The following is a 19,879-nucleotide window of genomic DNA, read 5'->3' on the forward strand; positions in this document are numbered from 1 at the left end:
AGAAGTTTTATCAGAAATATGCACCAGAATACTTTGGATTCCCAAACCAAGTGTTCAAATGGCAAATTAAGAACCGAGATATAAATGGGGGAAAAAAAGCAAAGAGCAAGAAAGCATATGAACCATGTTATCCATCTGCCACTTCTGACCTCAAGATAAGCAGCCACCCCTTCTTACAATGTTCATCAGAAACAATCATATTAAGAATTCAGACACAAAAGGTGACAGCCCTTTCTCAAGTGACCAAGAGCCCCATCTCTATATACCACTCCTGTGACACTTTCACACGCACAGGTGTGCCCACTAGGCAACACCACTGCTAAAGCAATCGGATTACTCACCATAGGAGGAGATTCCATAGGGCTGTCCCGGCTGTGGGTACGTGGCGTAGGCTGTAGCTTGTTGCATTCCTGTAGTAAACTGTGTTTGCCCATATGCAGCCATAGTTTGTGAGGAAGGGGTAGGAAGAATATGTGGGTATGGTCTGCTATTTGTCAGAAATGACAGAAAATAGAAAGCCCATGCATTAGATGGAAACATGCAAGGTAACTGATAAACAACCAAATCATAAATTCTAGTTAAAGATTGTTTCTTCATGTATAACCTTCAACTATCATAGACAAAGTACTGAAATATTTCAGTGTCCCTCCTAGGTGATGCTCCAAATAAGTTTACATAAGTACACTTAAGTCTCTATGAAACACACTTTAGTTTAACTTAAGATGTAACATGTGGGCACCAGACCTGACTTGAAATAAGGTAAAAGACTACTCGGAAAAGTTATTTATTGATTAAGAGAAAATACATCTTACTTGGAAGGATAAATCTGTGGTGGGGAGAACTGATGAGTTGGTCTTGGGCTGAAGCTGCTGCTCCCAATGGCTGGAAAAGAAAAATAATGCACAATCATGAAAGAAAAACACAAAATATGTGTTTGATAACACTGATATAGTTTCAGCTCTGGGTAGACCACATGACATCATAGACCTTTCTGATCTGCAGAAATAGCAATTTCCTAAGTCAACATAATAGAAAGTTAGACTATACTAAGGAACCTACAGACACTGATTAAGTGATTCTGATTTGACATCAACTCTTAGAAAATACACTCACAATCTTCTTAAATACCAGTCAGTGATGACTTTTACAGTGGCAATACTTTAAGAGCACAGGGAGTCCTGGCTACTGTTTGGAACAATGCACTCAAAGGTGGGGGATGAACAGGGCTAGGCAGGACCGGAAAGTCCTCTGGTCTATTGTTTGGACTCAAGGGGAAACACACCCCTGAGACCATAGTACCAAGAAACACAGTCTAGTCTCTCAAGGGAGTAGAAATAGGACAGATTCTCATTTTCCTGCACTGATTCAGCAATTTTTTAAAATAAAAATGTATTCCTATATGAAATTTCTCAAGTTGCAAACTCAGCCTGTTATTTTCTTGCTTGGAGGTGGATGTTCCTGTGCCTTTCAGAGATATGTGCTCCACTTCAGTGTCCAAGTCACAAAGTTGTGTTTTTGTTTTTAAAGAGTATTTAAGCATTCAAGCAGAATTTCATTTCTTTTTAATCACACAGATTTGACTCAGTAAGTCTCAGAAATGCACTAAACTCTCTTAGCAAATATTCTACACTCATTCTGAACTAAAGAAGCAAAAAGACATACTTTTTGCTAACACCTTAAAATGTTAATTCTTGGTTTCTATTTATGTACATAACTATCCTCATGCATTTACCTATACACTCATTTACATACACACATTTACATATATGTACACATTTATATACATATTGCCCCCTTTACCCTCAAATTCTTCCTGTTCTTTTCCTGGCTAAGGTGCATATATGCTTTGGGTACAATTATTATACGATGTAATATGTTTGTTTTCTTTTTCTACTAATAATCACTGCAGAGGCTCTTATTTATTATATTCTACATTAAGACTCTTTGTAAACTTTCACACACCCCAAGTTTTATATGTTTTCACAACATCACATCAATACAGTTATGTTTTTCAAAAATGTAATTTTCTAGCTTGTGTTCAGGAGAATAGTGGTAGATTTGCATTAGAATCTCAAAATCTATGAGTAATCCTTTCCTGGTAAAAGACTGGCCTAATCCAGTGACAAGAGAATAGCCGGAGGTCAGTCTTACTCTTCCGAGTTGCTAGATTTCAACCCTCTGGCTGTTGGCAAGAGACGGAGGCCATATGAACAAGAGAGGGCCGGCTAGCCCGGCTGGCGTCCCCTCCCTCGTCTCTTGGCACATGTTGGGTTACCACTCTGTTCCAGGCATTGAGCTCCATGCTGCAGACACAAACATGCAAAGACAAGTCCTGGGTGTCACACGTGGGGAGGCCAACACAAATAGCCGTGGGAGGACAAGTTAAATACTGCAATTTATAGAAGGGAGAGGCGGTGGAAGAACGCTGGGACCACAGGTGTTGCCACTGCCTGGGTCACCTGTGACTACAGTCTTTCTACTCCCTTCTTCTAGGCCTGGAAAGAGACCAAGGGCAAAGGAGATTTACCCAGGGAGTTGCTGGATAATTAGATGGAAAGGGAGTTTTTAAAAAATGAAACCACAGCACAAGTATGTACTCTAACACACAATGAACCCCAAAGCCATCTGATGATAGAAGCCACAGAAATCCCTTTTATTCTTTTCAAGCTCTATCCCTGTATTTTTCAAATTGTGGGTCATGACCCATGAAAAGACCCATGAATTCAACTTAACAGGCTCTTAAATTCATCTTAATAGGCTCCACCCAGTAATTTTGTTTTTACATACAAATAGAATAACAGAAGCTATCAGCGTTATTATACAGGGTAAGGTAGGTTTGGAGAGGCCTTGATTTAGATTATATGCATCCTCTGTGTGTGTACAAATGAGGAGAGATTTAGGAGGCTATGGAGTGTGGTAACACAAGCACAGGTTCTGGAATCAGAATTTAATTTCAGCTCAGATTCAAGATCCAACTCTTCTGTGTGGTCTTAGTCAAGTTGTTTTTTCCCTCTAAGTCTCTACAGGACTTCACAGGTGACTCAGTGAAGGAATCTGTCTCCCAAAGCAGGAGACTTGGGTTTGATTCCTGGGTTGGGAAGATCCCCTAGAGGAGGGCATGGCAACCCACTCCAGTATTCTTGCCTGGAGAATCCCATGCATGAGGAGCCTGGCAGGCCACAGTCCATGGGGTCGAGAAAGAGTCAGATACAACTTAGCAACTAAACAACAACAAAGCCTTGACATGTTCTCATGTAAAATGATGGCAATACTACCCACACCAATAGGCTGGCTATGAGGACTAAATGAAATAATGACAAAAAGTGAATAATACAAAGCTTGTGTAAGAAATGCTTACCATCTCAGATTCCTAAATTCCCACTCTCTTTGCCCTATATCTGCCCCTCCTTTTGTATTTTTAAGTCCACTCAAAGGACAGCATCACTATCTATAATATTCAGTAAAATGCTTAAAAATATGACTCTTTGTCCCCATTTTATATATGGGGCTAGAAATTAAATAACACATCCAAACAAATAAGAAGGTTGGTATTTGAACTCATATATGCCCATTCTTTCCACCCAAACATGCAATCTCCTCAACCCCTTCTTAGAAATCAGAAACCTCAGAATCATCCTCGCTCCCACCCCACATTATATAACTCTCAAGTCAACCACCCCAATCTAGAAGAGACTGCTGAGCTGTTCTGCATTCTCCATTCCTACCCTCCAGTCCTGGGGTGGGTTCTCAGTAATCCCCTGGCCTGGATCAATAGCCATTGAGCTGCATTCCCTGTATTCTACCCCCGCCCTTTGACTCTCACTACTGCCACCATACTGATCTTCCCTACATGGCAACTTCATGTCCATTCTCAACTCCACTTACATTATCCATAGAAAAGAAAAAAAAGATCCTTGGCGGAATGTATCAAGATACTGACGCATCCACCCACCCGTAGGTTTAGGGTGACACAGCATCCCTGGACTTGAGAACTGCCCACGCATGCCGTGTATTTTCCCATCTGCCTCGGTTGTTCTTCATGTCAGACCCTACTGCCTCTTCTTTCCTCTGCCTGTCAAACACTCACTCCTCCACTGGGACTAAAACATCATTTTCTCTTTAGGATAATGTCTTCCTCCCCTGTACTTTTTAGAATGTTGTCAACACTGGCAATGTGACCCTTACCACACTAACAAACACTGGCATGCTGGTTAGTGTATGTAATGTATAGGTGTTAGTTTCCTCTGCTAACCACGAGCTTCTGGGGTCCAGGACCTCCTATTCTCCTTTGTTTCCTGGCACCTGATAGGGCCCAGCACGTGGTAGTAGTAGTAGTAGGGGTGTGTGCAGCATGTGGTAATAGTGTGTGTGTGTGTGTCTGTGTGTGTATGTGTGTTAGTCGCTCAGTCGTTCAGACTCTTTGTGACCCCATGGGACTGTACCCCACCAGGCTCCTCTGTCCTGGTTTCTCCAGGCAAGATTACTGGAGTGGGTAACCATTCCCTTCTCCAGGAGTTCTTCCCAACCCAGGGATCAAACCTGGATCTATTGCATGCAGGTAGATTCTTTACCATCTGAGCCACCAGGGAAACCCTCAGCATGTGGTAAGTTATCAATAAACAATGTGTGTTTAATGAGACTGTGAAGTTTAGGTCAAAGGCAAAGTAGAATTTTTAAAGTCATAATGACATGAAAGTTGTTATTTTAAGTTATTTATAGACATAACATATAATATAAATGGGAATCAGTTTTTCTTATTAAATAGATGCAAATAAGAACCTATAATGCTGCCCAAGTGTCCTGCTATTTCTCTGTGTACACTTAAAACTATTGACCATGTAATGCCATATAAACAGCCACATCCTTGGGGCTTTCTCATTCAAACCCCTATGATCTCTATGTAGCCTAAGGTCAAGAATCTTCTGCCTTCTACCTACAGTACTTTTTCTTTTAGTTGCCTAAAACACTTTTAACTTTTTTAAAAATAATAGTCAAAGAATTCAGGTTAATTGCAATTTCATGAGACCAGAATAGCCTAAGGCAAAAAGAATGCTCCCAGGCCATTTATCAAGATAAGTAAAATGGCCCTCACTCCATAGGTAAACTCCACAGGATGCAGGCCAGAGCCCTGGGACAGAGGGACAATGGCTCCTTCTGTGTTTTAGCACACTAGTTTCCTATCACTTCACACTTTCTCCTACCTCTCATGTGTAAATTAAAGAAGCTCTCCAAATACTACTGCAGGAAGGGAGAGGAGAAAGACCTGAGGCAAGCAAAATCCACAAACTGGAGAATCCTTTGACAAGGTTGATAGAAATCTCAAAATTAGCAAGTCCTCAGTTCACCTCCCCTGGGCTCCCTCTGGTTCATTCAAAATCATTCAGCTGGACAATCAGCTCAAAAGCCTAAAAGCAAGTTCTGATTCTCCTCTTTCCCTCATATCCTTTTATCTTAAGTCCAGCCAGCTCTCCCTCCCAAATATAAGCTAAAAGTGACAACTTATTTTCTCTCATCTGCCACTCTATTCTAATCACCAATCTTGGCTGTGACCAGCAGAGAGGACAGCCAGGAACCTCCCCTTCCTTCATTTTCCCTCCACTCCTCTCCCCTAATAGGACCATGGCACAATATATTCTGCCTTGGTGACTCCTCCAGGAGGCGTGTGAGCTAACATGGTCTTCCAACATCATCTCCTGAACTAGGAAACACCAGTCTCCCTGTTTCTCCTTACCTTCTCCTCACTCTTCTTCTAAAGAGAATGTTCTATATGACACACAGTGACCTCTTAAAAACATTAATTAGCTCATCATGTCACAACCCCACTTGCCCTCAACTCCAAGCCCTGTTATCCTCCTATTTCACTTTGATTAACTCAAACTTATTCCCTCACTTCCCTAAGAGCTCTGCTCTGACACCCTCTCCTCAGAGGAAGCCTCCCTCTAGAAGAGACCCCTACGTCCACTCTTCACTATAGACTTTGATCTGCTTTTGTTTTCTTCAGAGTACTTTTTGCTGCCTATTTATTTACGCTGCTACTTATCTACTGATCATCTTTCTCTCCCACAAGAATGAAAGCTCCATGAAAACAGAGACCAGCTTGCTTTTTCACCACTATGTTGGCCCACAGCCTAGCACACTGCCTGGCACATAGTAGGTGCTCAATACATAATTGTTGAATGAATGAATCAAATCCCCAAAGGTAGACCTTTCTGTGAACAATTACAAAGAAATCATACTTTGTCACACAAGATGTGTTTTCTCCTCCAGAAATTTCCAATTTTCAAATACGTCAGACATCAACTTTATATGATCAATATCAACTGGCATGATAAAAACAAATGAATAACAAATTTGGGCTTTGTGGAAGTGGAAGCAGCAGCAGGTAAAGATATTTTGCAATCCCTTCAAGCACATTATTTTCAACCGCAATTGTTCTCAACATTTAAATCATTAAAGTATTGCTTTTCATTGGTCATTTTCATGACTATATTTTAAAAACTTAATAAACATTTAAATCATCGAAGTATTGCTTTTCATTGGTTATTCTCATCACTGTATTTTAAAAACATAATAAACAACCTTGCATTTTTCAATTCAGCCACACGCATTGGAAAATCAACCTCTCTCCTCTCAGTCTCCCCACACCAGGATACCTGGCGATTTCCCTGGAAAAGAATGACCCTCGCTGCCTCCTTAGAGATTTAAGATGCTAGAGCTCACTGAAGGACACAGGTGGAAATAGCTATTACCAATGTCAGGGTGACTCTATTTCTTCATTATTTTTGACATCCATTTCCTTAGGATACCCTGAATATTTGAGAAGTGAATTTTTAAGCTATCATGGAGAAGGAAGGAGGCATAGTGACCACAGAGATAAAGACCATCTTGGAGTTAATGCCTGGAGATTCCTTTCTCCAGCCTCCTCTTCCCTTAGAAACCCTAAGTCCTATTAATAGTTACTCTAGCATGCCATGGTTTTTGCATGTTTACTCATGAAAGAGAGGGAGGGAGTAGGGGAAGGATAGGAGGAGGAGGAAGAGGAAGAGAGAAGGGAAGAGAAAAACTAAAAGACAATAGAAAATGAAGGTCCATCCCCATGTTGTTCTGTATCTGCTATGCTTTGACCCAATTCCCCAGCTCACGTGATCCTTTCCTCTGTGTCCAACAATCAATCTATGGCAAACAAGATCCTCCATAGCTTCAGTCTCTTCACCAATCTCTCCACCTTCCACTAAGCCCACCTTCAAGGCTCTAACTTTTTTTGCATATCTTTTCCCAGTAGAGAAAAAATACCTTTTTTGCATATCCTTCTCCCAGATTCCAGAATCATAAAGACCTGAAAATAATCCTCCTTGTTTCTCGCAAACCACTGTTTTTCTGCTGTCCCAGGCAATCCTCCCTTCTCTGAAGTTCATGACAACTCTTTAACACTTCCATGAATGACCCATCACCTAAGAACTGCCTCAAGTTGATCAAAAACTAGCATTTGACTGCATCCTGACATATCCCAACATTATCTTGGGTCATGCATCCAGTGCTTTCTCATTCAGTCTTGGCCTCAACTCTGGTCAACCATCAGGCTCAAGACCACATCATGGACTTCCTTCTCCATTCCAGTCTTAAACCACACCAGCACCAACTGATTCGTTTGTTTATTTACAAACATGTACTGACCACTGCCCATGGACTCCAATCCATGATGGCCACTGGGACGGTAAGTGTGAACAAGACAAAAGAATCTCTACTCTCACAGGGCCATGGTTTAGTGGAGGAAGTGAAGTGAGTGAGAGTTGATCAGTTATGTCCAACTCTTTGTGACCCCATGGGCTGTATAATTCATGGAATTCTCCAGCCCAGAACACTGGAGTGGGTGGCCATTCCCTTCTCCAGGGGATCTTCCCAACCAACCCAGGGACTGAACCCAGCTCTCCCACATTGCAGGCAGCTTCTTTGCCATCTGAGCCACCAGGGAAGCCTGGTGGAGGAAAGATAATGCAAAATAATTTTTAAAGGGCTGATAAAGGCTGAGGAAGGGAAGTACAAAGAACCAACTCCAGAAGCATGAGGTGGGGACCTGAGTTTTGAGATTAAAGAAGAAACATCCTCTTTTCACAGAATTTTCATTCCTTATTCCCATCTTATCTGTTCTCCAAGCCATCAAGAGAGGCAGGACCCCTGACATGTTATATTCTCTCAATTTATTATCCCCTTCCTTCACTCTTTTCTACCTATTCTAGGTAGGCAAACAGTTATTTGAAACTAGTCTTTCACTGATGCCCTCAGTTCTCTTCTCATATTGAGTCACTTCAGAAAAAAAAGTAGAAGCCATCATTCATTCATGTATTCAAAATTTATCTAGTAATATCTGAGTGCCTGTGTTGTTAAAGTGTTAATCTCTCAGTCATGTTGACACTTTTGTGACCCCATGATCTGTAGACCACTAGGGAAATCCATGGGATTTCCCAGGCAAGAATACTGGAGTCGATTGCCATTCCCTTCCGCAGGGCATCTTCCTGACCCAGGGATCGAATTCAGGTCTCCTTCACTGCAAGCAGATTCTTTACTGTCTGACTACCTAACAAATGCCAGGTACTTTTCAGGTGTCAGGGATACAAATGAATAAAAGAAGACTGAATCCCTGCCATCTCAAGCTTACATTCTGACGGGATTGAGAGACCAACAATAAACCTAATACACAACTGAATGCCATTGTTTGTCAACAGTTCTGTGCGTCATTTGGTGGACAGGAGATTCAGCATTTAGCGAGATCAAAAGTCTAGAGTGAGAGTTCTGTAACACTGAGTAGGGGGGTCAGAGTGGATATCATCAAAAAGGTGGGATGTGAAGGTCAGGCAGGGATGGAGTCAGGCAGGTACCTAAGGAGGTACTTGGCAGAGGACTGCCCTTGCAGAGACCCTGATTAGAGGAAGAGCAGGAGGCAAGGGAGGCAGGCAATAGGATCTGCTGGGCTTGCAAGCTCATTGTAAGGATTCATCTTTCATTCAAAGATGAATGGGAGCTGCTGGAGGGTTTGAACAGAGGAATCAGGCAGGAATTCCCTCACTATCTTGCCGCCTCCTCTTCCTCTTCAAACTCATCTGCATTATTTCCCGTTCATCTTTCCTGAGGTTTCTGTGGAAAAGCTATTCTTTTTCTAGGCTGACTCACTCCTGTTTTGAATGTAAGCCATTGCTATCTCATCAGGATTGCCTCTACCTTTCACCCCTGCCTCTATAAAGTTCATAGTGGCATCCCAGACCACCCCGACCTTCTAAATGTCATCATCAACCCTTCAACCCTCTTTCTAATGGACCATCATCTCTTCTTCTTTTGCTACCTATGGACGTGAAAGACATTTTTCTCTTCCCTGTCTCCACTTTCTCATTCATTAAGTCATTCATTCATTCAGTAAACTTCATGAGAACAAACTACCTGCAAGGAACTATGCTGAAGACACAGAGGCAGGGCACATGGGCCAGTGGGCACAAGGGGAAATGGAGCTCGCGTGTCCACTTTGTCCACTAAAACTGCTAAATCCATCCATTCTTCTCATTCTTTAACTTTCCTATTTTGAAATAATTTGACAATTGCAGAAAAGTTGCAAGAATAGTAGAAAAACTTCCCAGATATCTTTCACCCAAACTTCCCAAATGGTAACATTTTCTGAGATTAGCTTTTATTCTCTCTCTCTCTATATATATATGTGTGTGTGTGTGTGTGCATGTATGCACCTGTATAGCTCACATTTTTTGGAGCTGTGGATATGATACCTCTTTACACATAAATATTTAGTGCATATTTCTTAAAAACAAATTTCTTCACCATACGACTGTGATAAAAATCAGGAAAAACAATGATGCAATGCAATACCATTATTCATAGATACTTTGGGATTCATAAATACTTTGGGATTATTCATATATAAACTTTGAGAAAATGTGGTAATCATGTATTTGAGTATGTGATTAACTTGTACTTTAAAATGATGCCTTTTTAAAAGTTTGACTTTTATACATATGCTGTGCAAAAAAAATCATGAAAAAGGCAGAATGAATAAAATTTCTTGTTCATCACCAACTCCCAGAACTTGCTCAAACTTGTGTCCATCGAGTCGGTGATGCTATCTAACCATCTCATCCTCTGTCGTCTCTTCCTCCTCCTGCCTTCAATCTTTCCCAGCATCAGGGTCTTTTCTAATGAGTCAGTTCTTTGCATCAGATGGCCAAAGTATTGGAGCTTCAGCATCAGTCCTTCCAATGAATACTGCCAGCACCCTATTTCATGTCTTCACTATTTCTTGTCCAGATGAAAGAAAACAAAACCCTAACTGTTCTCTACCCTTCTGTTCCCCAGCCTTCCTTTCATCCTGCCTAAGTCATTCCATAAGGGAATATGATCATGCGATGCTCTTCCTCTGGGGCCACCCATGGCACTCAGGATAAAACACACACACCATATGGAACACACCTGCCTGTTTCGATTCTGGCCCCGGTCTCCCCATGCAGCACCCCCTCCCACCACCACTCACACCAGACACACCAAGCATGTTGATCCATCAGTGGCTCCTCCAAGTTCCACGCCTCTTTGCCTTGGTCTCCTCCCATGGAATGTGCCATCCATCCAGCTTCCTCATCCTCAATTCTATGTGTGCTTTATTACTACTCATTCTTAAAGGCTGAGCATAGGCATCTCCTCCAGAAAACCTTCCCTGACCAGCCCACTCCAACTCGGTTTCTTCCTGGGTGTTCTCAGGGGTTCCCAGGCTTCTCTCTGGCATTATCGAGCTGAACTGTGATGGCCCAGTGATTAGGTTGCCCTATTAAGCCACAAGCCAGGACCGTTCTCATACATCTTTGAATCCATAATAGCACTAAGCACACTGCTTGACATAAGTCAAATTCCAGGAAATGCTTTATTAAAGAACTATAGGTATAACATTTTATTTCCTATTGCCTCTAGCTGGTACCATTAGCATAAAAGTTGTGCATCTGCATTTTGTTTTATATCTACATATAACTCTTTTTAGTTGTGTTATATGTGAAATGATCCTGAGAGCTGGATGAACTGAATCACAAATTTACAAAAGTAGAGCATTTCCAATGGAGAGCTTTTATAAACACAGCAGACAACCTGAAGAGGGTTAAAAATTGAAGAATTATGCCTGATAAAAATGATTTTTTAATGGAAAGAGTCCAAGCTGGGTAATTTGACAAAGATAAACTCAAATCTTCACAGTGAATTTATTATCACTTTTTTTATCAGGAATTTCAATATAATGGAGGTGAAACACAGATATTTTGTTTGTTGGAGGCAGACTTTATCGATGTGAAAGAGATGAAAAACCAACTTAAAAATCTAAAGCTACTTTACAAAGTCTAATCTCTAGTAGATATGACAGTTACTTAGGAGGATGACTTGGCAAGTCAGTTTAGTGGGTATCAGAAGCCAGTATTTTGCTTGATTAGAAAAATCACACAGGGACTTCCCTGGTGATCTAATGGCAAAGATCCACGCTCCCAGCGCGGGCAGCCCAGGTTTGACCCCTGGCCAGGTTCCCTTGTGGCTCAGCTGGTAAAGAATCCACCTGCAATGCGGGAGACCTGGGTTCAATCCCTGTGTTGGGAAGAGCCCCTGGAGAAGGGAAAGGCTACCCACTCCAGTATTCTGACCTAGAGAATTCCACGGACTGTATAGTCTATGGGGTCACAAAGAGTCAGACACGACTGAGCGACTTTCACCTTCAGGGAACTAGAGTCCACGTGCTGCAACGAAGAGTTTGCATGCTTCAACTAAAGATCCCACACACCACGCAACAAAGACCAGAGAGCCTGCGTGCCGCAGCCAAGACCCAGCACAGACAAATAAATTAATAGTTTTTAAAAGAAAAATCACACAGATGAGAAACAAAAGGAGTCATTAACATAATAAAGATAATTCAGAGATGAGAACAGCAACTTTTGATGTTTTTTCTCCAAAATTTTCAGCATCACAATAAAAACATCACAACTGCAAACATATGACTCTGAGAAAAACTATACAGTATTACACAGACAATCTACACATACATATGAGTCTATATACATATATTTGTACATATATAAACGACAAAAAATAATGTTTCATATTAATGTGAAAATCTAATATTTATTCCTTACCTGAACCTGAGAAATTGTCTAAAGACCCGTCTGCTGTTGTTGAAACTATTTCACTGCTGCTCATTGGCTCTGTTTTAACTACAAAAATAAACATATGTCATGTATCCAATTAATAGTTATTTGTAAAGGCACAGTAAAGAAGATATAACATTCAAAAAGTTTTAAGAAAATAATCTAAAAATCAACTCTTCCATATTAGTATATAAATCAGATTGATATTCCTAATAGAGTCTTTTTTAAAGAAATTCACCTTAAGTTTTTCTAAGGAACCTACTGCGACAAGTAACTTTTAAAAGAAACACTTTAAACTAAAATTTGCTTTCTCAGTTATCCAGCATGGCTGAAACAGAGTGCTCACTTTAATGATTACTATTACCATCCTGCCACACCAAGCCACCAATTCATCAATGTCTAATGTACACTTAGTACCAAAAGCACACTAAATATAAATGCAGCATAAATAAAATTTTCCATTTAAAAATAATGATGATAGCAGACAGTTTGTGGAAAGCATAACCTTTGGTAAAGTCCCTTGGGTCTATAAACTAAAGACATTTAGATTTATGCTATTGGTTTTCCAAAGCAAATCCACTCTACTGTTATAGTGATGGGATTATTACAGATAAGCCAGACCACCTCTGGACCCTTTTTCTCTTAGTTTTATATTTTTTAAAATAAAAAGGTAGAACCATTATTTTCCCTAGAAATTACTCGCAAAGTGCTATCATTGGAATTTGCCCAGCCTACTTTGTGGAAGTTATACATCCCTATTAACAGGTTTTCAAAAAGAGTATAATAATATTTTAAAGGTTACCTAAAAATCAATAACATGTATCCCAAAATGAAGGCCACAACAAGAGAATATTTGGGGAGGCTTCTCTCACCATGTAAATACATTCTGGAATGGGGAAAGATAATGGAGAAAATGCAGCTTTTCCTTCTTTTAACATTGCCAATGTCATATACACATAAGGCAAAGGACAAATTTACCCTCTTGGGCCTTCACATCTTTCACTCGTGCATAATGAGTAGTTTAAAATACACATTATGAATAGTTGCAGCAGATAGTTACTTTCAAAACATTAATTATGTCGACTGTCTCTAAACCAAGTTGAGTCCAAAGGAAATCACTTCAACTGACTGTTCTAATGTAGAACAAACAGTGTGATTGAAGTTTGCACTTTCCCACTTCTTTTAGATTAGAAGTCTTAGTTGATGCTAATAAATTCTGACATAAGCCTGTATTTCCCTCTTCTCTTCACGCCTCCGCGAAACTTAACAGTACTGCTCTTCATACTCATTACAGTGCCACAGATTCAAGAAGCCAGGGAAACCTGTGCTGGTGCACTTTCCTGCTCACTTACCCACATCCTTATCTTACTGCTTTAAAAAGAACTCATGCAATGTCCTGTACACACAAAGCAATAGTTCTAGATCAACTCTGTACTTGACAGATTACCACTGGGATCTGAACTTAGTATCAAATATCACATGACCAGAAAAAGTCCAGAGCTATGCCCAAGAGGAATAGGTCCTACAAAGCACCTACGACGTGTGAGAGTCTTTATAGACATTCTAATTAATCCCTTTAAGTAATTCTACAGGTAGATCTCAGAAGACAATGCGCAAACTCTCTAGTTTCACATGCAAAAACTGAAAGCAGAGATATAAGGAAATTGCCCAAGTGGCTGAAATGGGATTTCATGTTAGCTATTTTTTATTCCAAGGCTGAAAACACTGGCAGTTAAGTGGCACATCCCAATAATAAGAGCTACCTGACAACACAGTACAGCAATGGAGGCAATGCCACACTCTGTAGACTAACGGGAAGCAAAACCCCTACAGTCCTTGGATTCCTAGAGTGTTGATGCTTCCAGGCTAGAGAGCTCACTGGCAGATCTCAAGTGGAAGGTCCACACTCACCTGGCTGCCCAGCAAGGATGGTGAGGAAGAAATTTACAGTGTGAGATGTTAGCCCAGGCGACTCCTAAGTCTTTGCCAAATCTGAGATCCTTGATTCTGTAGATTGGGCTGCAAAATTCATGAAAGCTTGACTCTGCCTAACTACTGCTACCTTTGTACACCTACGACCCACCCCAGCTACTCTTCATATTTGGCTTAATCAAATAGTTTTCACTCCCAAGAGGCATATTCAATTGTCCTTGAGATGCCATTAAAAATATGCAAAAAGAATAGGAAGGGAAAGAAGGGGATACTTAACCTTTTAGGCCTCAAGCCCATTGCTTTTTGCCATTGTTCAAACACACTCATCCATAGACTAAAGACTCCCTTTTCCTGGCGAATCCATTTTTTTAAGGTTCACTCACTGTTAAAGAGAAGAGCCAGTACATAAAGTAACTACCAGAATATTCGTGATCTTATCAGGTACTGTAGGTCAACCTGCCATCACCAGCCACCTGATGCTACAGAGACTCGTGACTTACTGTGATAGAAAATAGTTTCTGAATGAGAGCTAAATAAACAGAGACCACTGCTGGCTTTGGGCACGCCAAGCATACACCCACCAGAAGATTAAAAAAGACAAGATAATAATCCTGTGACCACCAAAGCTTTACATATCCTTACTAGTGCCATGACATTTATAAATATGTCATAAGCGACATAATAAAGCACCTTACCAAAGCTCTGAATTTAAAAACACAACATACTGGGTTTTTTAAAGTTTTATCATTTTAAGGTGCAGTTATGTCCAACAATAAGGATCCCCTCTACACTACCTATCTGAAAAGAAAAAAAATCTATGAATAACCTGTTTTCCTTTAAATAATAGTAGGATTCTTCTCTCTCCACCACACTTTTTCCTTTGCTATATGATTTCATTCTGTCAGAAAGCAGGAACTTTTATTCTCTTTTGCCCCCACTCAAGAATCTGTCTTTTCTCTACCACTCTGAATTTTCAATCTCCTATCTGATATTTAAGGACTCATCCTTTATTTCCTTTTTTTTTTTTTTTTTTAAATTTTATTTTATTTTTAAACTTTACATAATTGTATTAGTTTTGACAAATATCAAAATGAATCCACCACAGGTATACATGTGTTCCCCATCCTGAACCCTCCTCCCTCCTCCCTCCCCATACCATCCCTCTGGGTCGTCCCAGTGCACTAGCCCCAAGCATCCAGTATCGTTGGGAGAATGACATTGTAACATGTAAAATATCATGTAAGAAACGAGTTGCCAGTCCAGGACTCATCCTTTAAAACATACTCAGAAAAAAAAAAAAAAACATACTCAGAAATTCTTTTTCCCCACTTTAATCTCCCTGATCCTTTCAACAGCTTCTCCTAACCATGCACTTTAGGCTTGAGCTATACTGGGCAACCTGCTATATCCTCCAGAGGTGCCACACACTTCCATCTATCAGTGCCTCTGAGCTTTTGTTTTGAAGGCAAATAATTCAAATACCCACCATAAGACTTTGTGAAGTTATTCCATCTCTTCAACACTGGTTATCTCATCTACAAAATTTAAGAAGTGATATCTACAGTGGCATTTATATACAGAATACACTTAACCATAAAAAAAAAAGAATAAAATCTTTCCATCTGTGATAGCATGAGTGGATCTTGAGAGTATTAGTGAAACGCGTCAAAAGAGAAAGAAACACTGTATGATTTCACTTCTTTGTGGAATCTACAAAGCAAAACTCACAAAGAGAACAGATGCTCACAGATACAAAGTGGTTGCCAAAGGGGGTTTAGGGGGTGGGTGAAATGGACGCAGGGGGTCAAGAGATACAAACTTCCAGCTGTAAGATAAATAAGCAATGGAGAGGGTGACTATAGTCGATAATATTATACTGCATATTTGAAAGTTGCTAGGTTCCTGTCACAAGAAAAAAAAAATGTTATCTACATCCTAGGAATGCAGTACAGATCCATAAGATGTATGTAAAGTACCTAACATACAGAAGGAACTAAAACTATGTTTATCATCATCATTAGTAGCAGTATTATATAACTACTAGACTGAATGCCTTCCTCCTAGGGAACAGTACAGGGAGCAACAGGGAATAGAGTTAAAACACATAATAAATAAGTGAATGAATGAATAAAGGAAAGAATAGAGTTAAAAGCACCAGCTTTGGAATTATCAATTGAAGTTCAATCTAGATTTGCTATTAACAGTATGAACCTGGAAAAGCGACTCAATTTCTGTGTGCTTCTGCTTCCTCATCAGTAACTGGAGACAATACACTCATGAGAATATTTTAAAAAGATAAATGCTTATAAATCATTGAACACTGAGCTAGGTCCAGATGCCATGCTTTTATAGTTACTCTGTCATTAGAGTGTCTTATTAAAATGATGATGAGAAATCAAAGTGGTTTCTTCTGGGACAGAATCTGTTACAAACTTCACATTAAAGTGAAGCTTACCCTTTGAAAAGTAAATGAGAAGAATCTGAAGCTAAATGGCTTGTCTATGATCAACCATGAAGCCACTGCCTCAGGACAGCCAAAATCAAATCAAGGTAATTTGGATATAACAAGAAGGCAGGACTAAATCGTGATTATATTAATAAAACATACACCTCTGTCATTACAATCAGTGTATACTCTTTCTGAAGAAACGGACTAGAGGAAGAATGCTGACCACGGCAATCATGATAGAAGAGTCCAGGAGAAAATGTGGGCATCTGTCTCCAGCACTATTCAGGGTGAATATACTATTATGTTAGAGCTTCCCAGGTGATGTTAGTGGTAAAGAACCCGGCTACCATGCAGGAAACATAAGAGACACAGGTTCAATCTCTGAGTCGGGAAGATCCCCTGGAAGTGGAAATGGCAACCCATTCCAGTATTCTTGCTGGGGAAATTCCAAGGACAGAGGAGCCTGGTGGGCTACAGTCCATGAGGTCACAAAGAGTCAGACACGACTGAAACGACGGAGCACGCACGATACTGTATATGGCCCATGAAAAAGAGAACCCTCTTTTGATTCACCATAAATTTAAGCGGAGATAGATCTATCAGATCACTCTCAAGATCAACCAACTAACCCATCATACCATGATTCCATGCTCATCAAGCACCTTTATTACTGATGCAACATCCATATCTTCTTTGCAACAATACCCCACTATTTGGTTATTTGGTCTCAACAAATTCAATCACTTCATCCCAAGGGACTATTTCCCTTCTGCCTCACCTAATTTTACAGACAGACAGCAGAACTATTTACAATAGCCAGGACATGGAAGCAACCTAAATATCCATTGATACAGGAATGGATAAAGAAGATGTGGTATGTATATACAATGGAATATTCAGTTTAGTTCAGTCATTCAGTCGTGTCCGACTCTTTGAGACTCCCTGAACCGCAGCATGCCAGGCCTCCCTGTCCATCACCAACTCCTGGAGTTTACCCAAACTCATGTCCATTGAGTTGGTGATGCCATCCAACCATCTCATCCTCTGTCGTCCCCTTCTCCTCCCGCCTTCAAACTTCCCAGAATCAAGGTCCTTTCAAATGAGTCAGTTCTTCACATCAAGTGGCCAAAGTATTGGAGTTTCAGCTTCAGCATCAGTCCTTCCAATGAATATTCCAATAGAATATTACTCAGCCATATAAAGGGATGAACTAATGCCACTTGAAGCAACATTGTTACATTGAGTGAAGTCAGTCAAGATAAAGACAAATATTGTATGATACTAATTATATGTAGAATCTTAAAAAATGGTACAAATGAACTTATTTATAAAACAGATATAGAGTCACAGATGTAGAAAAACTTATGGTTACAGGAGGTAAAGTGGAAGAAGAGATAAATTGAGAGACTGAGATAGATATACACACACTATAGATAAAGTAAATAATAAGGTTAATTAAACCAATATAGGGACTTCCCAGGTGCTGCCAGTGGTAAAGAATCCACCTGCCAATGCAGGAGATGCAAGAGATGTGGGTTCAATTCCTGGGCCAGGAAGACCCCCTGGAGAAGGAAGTGGCAAACCACCGCAGTATTCTAGCTTGGAAAATTCCATAGATAGAGGAGCCTGGTGGGTTACAGTTCATGGGGTTGCAAAGAGTCAGACGTGACTGAGCACATATAAACACATCATCACATATGCATGTAACTGTTAGGGTTATTGAGGAAAAATTCTAGTTTGCTCCCCAGGTGGCACTAGTGGTAAAGAACCCACATGCCAATGCAGGAGGCATAAGAGACATGGGTTCAATCCCTGGGTTGGGAAGATCCCCTGGAAAAGGGCATGGCAATCCACTCCAGTATTCTTGCCTGGAGAATCCCATGGACAGAGGAGCCTGGCGGGCTACAGTCCATAGGGTCTCAGAGAGTTGCACACTACAGAAGCAACTTAGCAAGCACTCACAAACCAATATAAAATAGATAACTAATACTGTACAGAACAGGGAACTCTACTTAATACTCTTAAGGGCCTATATTGAAAAACAATCTACAAACAAGTGGATGAAAGTATCTATATAACTGATTCACCTTGCTATACACCTGAAACTAACAAAATTTGTAAATTAACTATACTCTAATAAAATGTTTTAATAAAAGAAAAACCAAAATCTAAATAAATAAGCAAATAGGCAGGTCTCGCCTAACTAAAAAAAAATCTTTTCTCAACCATTATCTATTTCTCTCCCTTCTTTCATCACTAAGTTTTCTAAAAATCTGCCTTCAAACTTAGGATCTACTCTCTCTTTGCTGCTACTGCTGCTGCTAAGTCACTTCAGTCATGTCCGACTCTGTGCGACCTCATAGACGGCAGCCCACCAGGCCTCCCCGTCCCTGGGATTCTCCAGGCGAGAACACTGGAATGGGTTGCCATTTCCTTCTCCATCTTTAGTCCTCTGAAATATCCCTTTATAGCTACTATTTTACTAAAAGGATTTTAATTGCCTAATTCAAACTCTTCTCCATCCTGATTTTCCTTAATTTTTCTGTAGAATGGGCCTTCCCCTGACATTTTTCTCATCATTGATCAATACAACACAACGTTTCCCTGTTCTCCTTGTATTTTTTCTTCTGGACTGTTCTCCTCTGCTTACTCTACGGTTCGATAATTGTACTTCCTCCTTATCCAACTAAATTTTCCTTCACAATCATGTCTTTCCTTGCAACTGTTTAAAAAAATCTTCTCCATGTAGTCAACTCTCAAATCTTTATCCACACGCACAACTTTCTCATGGGGACCAATCCTCATATTCCAATTGTGCAATGCCCTTGTCTGGATCAAGGGTAAATCAAACACTCAAATGTAATCTCCTCATCCTATCCTTTTCTAGTGGTCACACCATCTAGATTGAGCATTTCACGCTGATTCCTCCCAGCAACTCTCTCCTCACACTCCACTGTCAATCTATCATCTCTGTTGGTCTAATCTTTCGCAACCACTTTTCCCCTAATTTCACAGTCACAAGCCTAATTACTGTATACCTCTTCTCTCTGAAAAGACAATCAATTGGCCTTTCAGTCTCTCTTTATTTTGAACAGAGATATTTATCTTTCTATAGACTAGACTGGAGCAAGTCACTCTGCTGCTGAGGTCTTCAACAGGCTTTTCATTTTCTTCTGAATTAAGTTATCATAACTTTATCACTGGAAAAGACTCTGATGCTGGGAAAGACTGAAGGCAAAAGGAGAAGGGGGAAGCAGAGGATAAGACGGTTAGATAGCATCACCAACTCAAAATTCAGGAATTTGAGCAAACTCTGGGAGATAGTAAAGGA

General features: G+C 40.3%; 1 protein-coding gene across 10 annotated transcripts in view; it reads right to left on the reverse strand.

Moving 5' to 3' along the window:
• The window catches only part of EYA1 (EYA transcriptional coactivator and phosphatase 1), a 374,117-nt gene that overhangs the window by 147,881 nt on the left and 206,357 nt on the right, over nt 1-19,879 (reverse strand). For 8 of the 10 annotated variants that reach the window (XM_027561162.1, XM_027561160.1, XM_027561158.1 and 5 more), the window contains 3 exons: nt 12,156-12,233; nt 813-882; nt 342-487 (listed from right to left, as the gene is read on the reverse strand). In XM_027561162.1, coding sequence (XP_027416963.1) covers nt 342-487; nt 813-882; nt 12,156-12,233 — 294 coding nt within the window. The remainder of the gene's footprint in view (nt 1-341; nt 488-812; nt 883-12,155; nt 12,234-19,879) is intronic. The other 2 variants (XM_027561164.1, XM_027561161.1) reach the window with 1 other exon arrangement.

This window comes from Bos indicus x Bos taurus, chromosome 14, assembly GCF_003369695.1.
Source record: "Bos indicus x Bos taurus breed Angus x Brahman F1 hybrid chromosome 14, Bos_hybrid_MaternalHap_v2.0, whole genome shotgun sequence".
Classification (NCBI taxonomy): Eukaryota; Metazoa; Chordata; class Mammalia; order Artiodactyla; family Bovidae; genus Bos; species Bos indicus x Bos taurus.